Below are 9,569 nucleotides of genomic sequence, written 5' to 3' on the forward strand. Positions count from 1 at the left end.
AATTGGTCCTAGCACTGAACCCTGTGGAACTCCATAATTAACCTCAGTGTGTGAAGAGGACTCTCCATTTACATGCACAAACTGGAGTCTATTAGATAGATATGATACAAACCACTGCAGTGCAGTACCTGTAATACCTACAGCATGTTCTAATCGCTCTAATAGGATATTATGGTCGACAGTATCGAACGCTGCACTGAGGTCTAGCAGGACAAGCACAGAGATGAGTCCACTGTCAGAGGCCATAAGAAGATCATTTGTAACCTTCACTAAAGCTGTTTCTGTGCTGTGCTGAGCTCTGAAACCTGACTGAAACTCTTCAAATAAACCTCTGCAGATGATCTGTTAGCTGTTTGACAACTACTCTTTCAAGGATGTTTGATATGAAAGGAAGGTTGGAGATTGGCCTATAATTAGCTAAGACTGCTGGGTCTAGAGATGCTTTTTGAGTAAAGGTTTAACTACAGCCAGCTTGAAGGCCTGTGGTACATAGCCGATTATTAGAGATAGGTTGATCATATTTAAGATCGAAGAATTAATTAATGGCAGGACTTCTTTGAGCAGTTTTTTAGGAATGGGGTCTAAAAGACACGTTGATGGTTTGGAGGAAGTAATTATTGAAGTTAACTCAGAAAGATCAATTGGAGAAAAAGAGTCTAACTTAACATCAATGGTACTAAGAGTAGCTGTAGATAATATTACATCTGTGGGATGATTACTGGTAATTTTTTCTCTAATGATAAAAAAATTATTTGTGAAGAAGTTCATGAAGTCATTACTAGTTAACGTTAAAGGGATGGTTGGCTCAAAAGAGCTCTGACTGTTTGTCAGCCTGGCTACAGAGCTGAAGAGAAACCTGGGGTTGTTCTTATTTTCTTCAATCAGTGATGAATAGTAAGATGTTCTGGCTTTGCAGAGGGCTTTCTTATAAAGCAGCAAACTATTTCTCCAGGCTAAATGATGATCCTCTAAATTTGTGACACGCCATTTCCTCTCCAGATTACGATGGCCCACACCCTTTTTCACACTTTCAATAGTGGGTCAGCGACCCTCTCACTGGGCTTTAAATACCTGGGACTCTCCACCAATTGGTTTTAGAACTGAAGAAACTTTGTGGATGAAATGTAAAACTTAAAGAAGTCCACTCGCTTTCTCTCCAGCTCTGTTAGGCCTTTATCCAGGAGACTCGTGGAAAGAAAGGCAGGCAAGAATCTGCAGTCTGTAAAATTAAATGTTGAATAACCAGAAATTATAGAAGAAAACTTTATTTATACAGCTTTCACATCATGTTAACCACATTTTTTTCTAATTTGTTAGTATCACCTCCAAATCCTGAAACAACTTTAGGAAAGGTTAAAAAACAAAGAATACAAATTTCCTACAGTTACAAATACTAACAAAACACACAGTGGAAGAAAGACTTTTCCACAAAGATGGAGTGATGAGGAAAAGAAGCAAAAACATTAAAATGGTAAATAAACAGCCTGTATTTGTATACTTAGTCCCTAAGGACCCCAAAGCGCTTTACACATTCAGTCATCCACACATTCACACACACAAAGCACCTTGAGGCGACTGTTGTTGTGATTTGGCGCTATACAAATAAAATTGAATTGAATTGATGTTATTTGACAAACCACATATAATGTGACAAAGTAAAGGCACTTCTGAGCTCTCTCTACTCCACCTGTTACTGAAACATTATTTTTACTGACCGACAGAAGAACGCAGTCTTTCAAACGGACTACAACTTCTCAGCTGTGTGAGTTTTTGTGTGCCGAGACAAGTGACTTTTTTGACTAAAGTTTTTCCCACATATTTCACAATGATAAGGTTTCTCCCCGGTGTGGATTTTCTTGTGCGCACACAGAACACTGCTTTGACTGAAACTTTTCCCACATGTTTCACAAGAATATGGTTTCTCACCAGTGTGAGTTTTCTTGTGGCGAGACAAGTGACCAGCTTGACGAAAACTTTTCCCACAGATGTCACAATGATACGGCTTCTCGCCTGTGTGGGTTTTCTTGTGGAGATACAGAGCACTGCTTTGACCAAAACATTTCCTGCATATTTCACATGAATATGGTTTCTCGCCTGAGTGAGTGGTGATGTGGTAAGACAAACTATTTTTAGCACTGAAACTTTTCCCACATGTTTCACAACAATATGGTTTCTCTCCTGTGTGAGCGGTGATGTGGCGAGCCAAACTGCGTTTTATACTGAAACGTTTCCCACATGTTTCACAACAATATGGTTTTTCACCTGTGTGGATTCTCATGTGCATAGACAAGTGATACCTTCTCACGAAAATTTTACGACATATTTTGCACACGTAGAGTTTCACATTGTTTTGGATCATGTGATGTTTCTTTCCCCGGGAAATACTGAAAGTCTCATTACACTGGCTCACTGAAATCGGCAAGCTGAGCTGGTAAGTTTCCTTTCCCTGACGTCCCTTGTTTGGCTTTGACCCTGCATCTTCAGTTAACCCCGACCCTTCTTGCTTGCTCGTTTCTTGATCTCTGCTTTCAGTTTCAGGAGAGTCGTCAGAGAGGAGCTGCTCGCTATCTGTTTCTGAGTCGCTGTGGTCACTTTCCTCACAAGTAGCTGTTAGCATAAAGGTATTGGTCCCGTCCTCGAGCAAAAGTTGTCCTTGTGGTTCCTCCTGGCCCAGACTGGGGTTCCTCTCTGGATTACAGAACTGCTGCTCTTGGAGAACCTCCTTCACATTCTGGTGATGCGGGAGTTCTGAAATGACAAAAGTGATACAAGAAAAGAGTAAGTATACTCACAATTGTCTCCATTTTCATAAATGGTGATCCAGTTCCAGGTCTTGGGGGTGGTGGAGCCTGACCCAGCTGTCACTGGGGAGGTGTAGCTATTACAGCCCACATAACAGTAAAGTGTTATCCGAGATGGGGTGTAACACAAAGTGAAAAAAAACTATTAACCACCGCATAGTTAACGTCAGTAAAACACAATTTATTTTACAATTAATGCAAATGAACCAATTAGGACCAAAATCAAACAGGGAAGCTCCAAGCGTCAGGGTCTTTGAAGCCAAAACAACAAACAAATCGCAGAAAAGAAGAAAACAAAGTACAATGGCCGAGCTCACTGTCTCACCACAAAACAGGAGAAAAGGCTGAAACAAAAACCTCCGAGAGCCTGAACATGCTTCCAATGTGGATCACTACAGTTACCTTTACTCACAAACACAAAGTCACACCAAGCTTCACAGGGTTTACACAGCTACAGCATGCTGCCCAAATCACTGCAGCTCAAAGCCAGGGAAAAGGGAAGAAAGGGGCATGGCATTTAAGATGGCGGTCTTTATGAGGTGGGTGACGAGCTGCGACACATCACATCCGGTTATGAGGCAGACCTGAAACACAGGAGGAGGAGAATGAGCTCTCTGGCATGGGGAGAGCCCCTAAAGGTCAGAGACCGTACCAACAGCCTACACACTGAAGTGAGGCTGTGCAAGCTATATGTCCTGAACACACACAACAGTCAGGACCCGGGCCCAGCAAGCCGAGGGGCTACGGGACTCCCATCCCTGCCCACCGCCTCTCACTGAGGGCACCCCCAGACTGGAACAGACTCCAGTTCAAATCCACGAGGATTTTCCTAAGCCCAAGTCGTGCATAGAGATGGACCTGACTATATCAAGCCGGTCTCTGTTAACCTAATGCACGAGCTCCGGCTCCTTCCCACCAAAGAGGTGACCTTCCATGTCCTAATAGCCAGCCTCGTTGGCTGGGGATCGGACCACCAAGGCCTTGACCCCCGACGACACACACCGAATGAAGGTGAAGCAGCAGTCCTACCAGGTCTGATTAGCTTGTGGAGACTTTGGTGATACTTGGTAAAGGTTTGGTTAGGCAGAGGAGCCAGACTCGCAATCATCCTCAAAGCACAGAGGGATCAGGATTCAGGAATAATGAAAACGTACTGAGTGCACCAGTGCTCCTCCTCAGACTCCTCGCAAATACGCGTATGTTACCTTACCTTGAGGTCAAGGTCACTGGGATTTTAGTAGGGGTGGAAACTGATAAGCATTCCTTATCAATTTTCCTCGTTCCTTGTTAGCAGCATAACGCAGCTGTTTCTGTCCTGGAGCAGTCTCCCCTTTACCATCACGCTCTCATCTTTTTTCCTATAAAAATAAAAGTAAGGTTCCTGTCCACGCTGAGACCACGCCACTATTTTCCTCCTCCGACACACAAACTAATCAGCTGATCGTAGCGAGAGTGCAAGAACCTATAAGCGGGATCAATAGGTAGGCAGACTAATGATTCCAAGGAATTGGAGTACTGGGAACTGGTTCTTGATTAGCATCCCTAGATTTTAGCAGCTGGACCAACAGCATCAATTTGAAAATCCAACTTCACCTCATTCTCCTTATTTAGACTCTTTTTCTCCAATTGATCTTTCTGAGTTAACTTCAATAATTACTTCCTCCAAACCATCAACGTGTCTTTTAGACCCCATTCCTACAAAACTGCTCAAAGAAGTCCTGCCATTAATTAATGCTTCGATCTTAAATATGATCAACCTATCTCTAATGATCAGCTATGTACCACAGGCCTTCAAGCTGGCTGTAGTTACACCTTTACTCAAAAAGCATCTCTAGACCCAGCTGTTCTATCCTTGCAGTTGCAGAAAGGTGCAATGAAGAATCTTTGGAAACTGCCAAGCAAAGACCGCTTGAAGAGGTACACCAGAGAGAAGGAAGCCATCTGCCGTCACAGTGGCAGACATCCAAGAAAGGGTCTCCAGTATGAAGAGTTGGACAGCACCAGGCCCTGACTGGTTCACGCCTACTGGCTGAAGAAGCTGACCGCAGTCCACGAGCGCCTGGCAGCACAAATGAACCAGCTGCTAGCTGACGAGAGACACCCGGAATGGCTAACCGAAGGTCGGACGGTCCTGATCCTCAAGGACCCCCAGAAGGGACCCGTCCCCTCCAACTACCGACCAATAACCTGCCTCAGCACCACGTGGACGCTCCTGTCGGGCATCATAGTGGGTAAGATGAACAGGCACATGGGTCAATACATGAGCGGGGCACAGAAAGGGAAATGTGGGGGGTGACGGTAACAGTGGTCCTAGTGGGAATTGGAGCACTGGGTGCGGTGACTCCCAAACCAGGCGAGCGGCTCCAGCAGATGCAGGAACAACATCGGAGCTTGGCAGGGTCACAACAACATCCCTCCAGCCTTTTATGGCTGAGAGGGAAAAACGATTAGAGAACAAAGATTCTGCACGACACTCATCCTGAAGGAGCTGGAAAACTAGCTAAATCTACCAGGAGGACTCGAGTTTGTGAAGAGTTTTCAGCGTCAAAGTAATGCAGCAACATTTATGAGAACATGCAGAGACACAAACAGAAAGCAGCCGTCATTAGACTGACCTCAGACAGTCACCGGTGAAGGAGCGGCTCACTTTAAAAACACATCACTGCTTCTCCAGCTAATTTTCCCTGAAGATATTTCTCAGCAGTTTGGACGCCTCTGGACAGTGGAACGACCACATTCAGTCAAACTCGTCTCACACTTCATAAGAACACAACTTCTCACCTGACGCTCCATCCTTGTTTCCTCGTTGATCCTGGCTCTCGGCTCCAGCAGAGCTGTGACAGAGGAGCTGCTCCTCGTCTCCTCCTGGTTCACTGTGCTCTCCTTCCTCAGCAGCAGTCACCATGAAGGTATCCGTCTCCTCCTTCAGTCCCAGCTGCTCTCCCTCCTGACTGCTGCACAGTTCCTCCTGTTCCTCTTTAATCTGTGGAGCTTCTGGTTCCTCCTGGTCCACACTGGAGCTCCTCTCCTGGTTCCAGAGCTGCTGCTCAGGGAGAACCTCCTCCTCCTCCTCACAGACCTGCTGCTGTGGGACGTCTGGAGAGACAGAAGAAAGAAGTCACAACCACAGAAACATTAACAGGACTTTACAGCATGACTGCGTCGCTCGTGTGTGAGAGTTCAGCACATCTTTACATGTTTTATATGAAAGTGAATATAAATACACGCCGAGCGCTTTTTTCTGTAACACGTTTACTTATTAAAGTGAGAGTCAAAGGTCGCCAACATGTCCTCCCTGAGCCACCCATGAGCACCTCCACCACCTGCTCACGCCACTCTGATGTCATCACCCATTTACCTGCACGCCATCTCAGACTGTGTGACGACCTGCTGCAGGTACGATGGAGAGCGCGAACTGAAGCCAAAAGGCAGAACTGACGTCTCCAAACCAGGTTCTTTTTTCCCACGAAGAGAAAGCCCTTTAATGCACCATTCACTGAAACAGCCTGAAGTGCAAAGACCTGCGACCTCCGGAGGAAAGCCCTCGTGATGATAAACACAGACGTGCAGCGGAGGCATTTTTCTCTGCCTTGGATCTGACTTGCATCAGTCACATGACGACTGTTAACCAATGCTCGCCCTCGGTGGCAGAGCGCGCTGGTTACACGCTCGCAGAGAGCGCGTGCACGTTTTGCCGTCTGGCTGATGTGGCGCTGCAGGGGAAACATCTAATATGCATTTCCACATATTAGACCCACACTGTGTTTTAAAGAAAACACATTAAAAAGTGATTATATTATATTTACATTCACGACAACATTTTACAGCAGCAACATTATTGTATCTCCACAGTTCAAACACTGAATCATCTGCCAGACACACTGACTCGTCATAGATTTTACATTCATCACTTCACTATTAATACATTAGGGAAGGATTCTGGATCAGCACCATGATGCAAACTTGTGGCTACAGCATACTGGAGAGTGTGTCTGACAGCTCGCGTCTCTCCTGTGGACTCGGCCTCAGATCAACACAGCCTGCCCTCCAACAGTGTACCAACCAGGTAAAACACACCTGATGACAGTGATACAGTGTGATCTGATTCATGTTAGAGTCTTGATGAATGTGTGTAGTTGTTCTTCAGCCTGGGTCTATGTGCCCTCGAGCACCCGCCCCTCAGACATCTCTGCACGTCCCTGGCGGTGATCAGGATGCTCCCTCAGAGGGACACTCACCTGTCCTGTGCAGCTTGATTTGGGGTTTCCAGGTGATATCCAGCAGTCTGCGCTGACGGTCGATCTCTTCCTCGTACTGGACGATCGTTTTTTCAAACTCCAAGAATATTTGTTCAGCAGCAGCAGTTAGTCGCTCGTTGATGAACTCTCTCAGATACTGAACTGAAGGCATCGTTGCTGCCGCAGCTCACACACTCAGCTCACACACAACACTGGCACCGCTTCCTCTTCACTTCCGCTTCGTGTCACAGCGAAGCTCTCCTGGTGGACGGAAAGGCGCCGCCTGCTGGTGAGGAGTGTAACCGCAACAACGTCAGAGGGCACGAGGCTGGCATTTCTTCGCTCATCACTCAGTGTTTCCGGTGTTGTGCCAAAACTGATTTCCAATGTTTCTGTGTGTTTTTTATGTGTAATATCTTTACGTATGTTGGTAAACAGACTTCGGTGAACATGGTTTACAAAGAGGTTTTATATAGAATTAAAAAATATCTGTTTTTCAAGTATCTTTACAACTCTGTGTTGTTGTACTTGCATTATAACCAATCCGCTCCTTTATCGCTACTTCAAATATTTTTACTGAACTATTGTAATATTTGCTCCCAGTTCTTCTGTCCTCTTGGCCAACTTACTCTGACAAAAGACATTTTCAATGTTAATAAGATTTTTTTTAACTGCATAAATAAAGGTTATATAAAAGTCTCTGCCAAAAACTGATGGCGGCTTCTAGCTTGTTACACGAATGTTGTTTGTGGCTCAAGATGACTTTATGTCATCCATGAGGGAAGCATTTGACATGTTTCACATATTATAGCCCAACAAGTTTCTTATAGCAGTTTAAATACGAGCAATCAGTTTTTGGCACAACACCGGAGCAGCAGGCATGTCGTCTGTGTAGAAACGCTGTGTACACGGATGAGTGGAGAGCCAAAGGGACTTGGGCTGTAGCTCATTTTATGGATGAAAATAGGGTTTTATTAAAACATGAGACGTCCTGTGAGAAGTTTGATGTAAGATGATGCTCAGAGTGACAAAACACTAACCAAAGCCATCCCAGTCGCCCTGAGATCACTGATTAAAGAAGACACTGTGCACATTTCTCCTGGACGACTCTGCAGAGCTCACTTTGGTGACAGCAGGTTTACAAACAAGGCGATCAGAAATATTGTGATAAATGAAATCGGTCCTAACCAGGTTCAAAGAATTTATATAGAATAGAATAGAATAGAATAGAATTCAACTTTATTGTCATTGCACATGCACAGGTACAGGGCAACGAAATGCAGTTTGCATCCATCCAGAAGTGCTTTAGTGATATAGATATATTACAATATATATTAGCAATAATATAGATATGTGAGTATATTACAGAAATGGGTCTATTATGGTATGTTATAATGTACACAGTATGAAGTATGTTGTGAATATTCTATAACTATAAGTATGTACAGGCTGTAGTGAGTACAAGCTATGTACAGGATATGAACAGGATATAAATATGAAAAACTATACAGAATATGAAATAAATAACTTTACAGAATCTGAGATATACAGCTATACAGAAATGGGAACTATGCAAGTTGTAAACAGTTGTAGGATTAAAGATTATCGAATGTACAGAATGATTATTTACACAGAGCTATACAGTAGTGCAGTTAAGATAAGTGAGGGTGTAGATAGTTTCTACAGAGGCTATATAAAGTGCTAGTGGTTGTGAGTGGTGGTTCAGTCCATGTTATTATTGTGTTTGAGGGTACAGTTGTCCATTGTGGGTCTGTGTATGTTCAGTCCATGAGTTTAACGTGGGTCAGATGTCAGGAGGCAGAGTTCAGGAGTCTGACAGCTGTGGGGAAGAAGCTGTTCCGGTACCTGGTGGTCTTAGTCCGGAGGCTCCTGTGGCGCCTCCCAGAGGGCAGGAGGGTGAAGAGTCCATGTGATGGGTGACTGGGGTCTCTGATGATTTTCCCAGCCCTTTTCAGACACCGCTTCCTGTAGATGTCTTTTATGGCAGGAAGTGGTGCTCCGGCGATGCGCTGGGCAGTTTTCACGACCCTCTGCAACGCCTTCCGGTCCGAGGCAGAGCAGTTCCCGTACCAGACTGTTATACAGTTGGTCAGGATGCTCTCGATGGTGCAGCGATAGAAGTTCACCAGGATGTCTGAGGACAGGTGGTTCTTCCTCAGAGTCCTCAAGAAGAAGAGGCGCTGGTGAGCCTTCTTGACCAGCTTGGAGCAGTTGGTCGTCCAGGTGAGATCCTCGGAGATGTGGACTCCCAGGAACTTGAAGCTGCTCACACGCTCCACCCTTAATGTGGATGGGTGGATGTGGGTCAGCATTCCTCCTGTAGTCCACGATGAGCTCCTTGGTCTTCTCGGTGTTAAGCAGCAGGTTGTTTCTGTCGCACCACTCAGCCAGACGATCCACCTCCTCCCTGTAGGCGGCCTCATCGTTGTCACTGATGAGGCCAATCACCGTGGTGTCATCTGCAAACTTAATGATGGTGTTGGAACCATCAGCAGGTCTGCAGTCGTGG

At 45.2% G+C, this 9,569-nt stretch overlaps 1 protein-coding gene across 2 annotated transcripts; it reads right to left on the reverse strand.

Annotated features, from left to right (window-relative positions):
• Positions 1-209: 209 nt before the first annotated feature.
• Positions 210-7,275, reverse strand: LOC147307529 (uncharacterized). 2 transcript variants are annotated; one of them, XM_086271756.1, is made up of 3 exons: positions 7,040-7,275; positions 5,583-5,897; positions 210-2,748 (listed from the first exon to the last, which is right to left on the reverse strand). In XM_086271756.1, the coding sequence occupies exons 1-3, from the start codon at positions 7,209-7,211 to the stop codon at positions 1,745-1,747; spliced, it is 1,491 nt and encodes a 496-aa protein (XP_086127882.1). In that variant the 5' UTR covers positions 7,212-7,275; the 3' UTR covers positions 210-1,744. The 2 variants fall into 2 exon arrangements, with proteins under 2 accessions (XP_086127882.1, XP_086127881.1); XM_086271755.1 differs by lacking the exon at positions 7,040-7,275 and adding an exon at positions 6,160-7,010.
• Between the last annotated feature and the right edge of the window lie 2,294 nt (positions 7,276-9,569).

The sequence above is a fragment of the Aulonocara sp. 'chitande type north' Nkhata Bay genome, linkage group LG18 (assembly GCF_057382095.1).
Source record: "Aulonocara sp. 'chitande type north' Nkhata Bay isolate Kocher_YH1m ecotype deep benthic linkage group LG18, A_spYH_male_GT1.1, whole genome shotgun sequence".
In the NCBI taxonomy this organism is placed as follows: Eukaryota; Metazoa; Chordata; class Actinopteri; order Cichliformes; family Cichlidae; genus Aulonocara; species Aulonocara sp. 'chitande type north' Nkhata Bay.

Bases quoted from the DNA above. Each gene is read 5' to 3' on its own strand.
- LOC147307529 (XM_086271755.1), bottom strand. From the start codon at position 6,529: ATGTTTCCCCTGCAGCGCCACATCAGCCAGACGGCAAAACGTGCACGC. The intron at 5,898-6,159 runs GTAAATGGGTGA...CTGTCTCTCCAG, and splicing joins CAGTCTGAGATGGCGTGCAG to ACGTCCCACAGCAGCAGGTC. The intron at 2,749-5,582 runs GTGAGAAGTTGT...TTGTCATTTCAG, and splicing joins AAACAAGGATGGAGCGTCAG to AACTCCCGCATCACCAGAAT.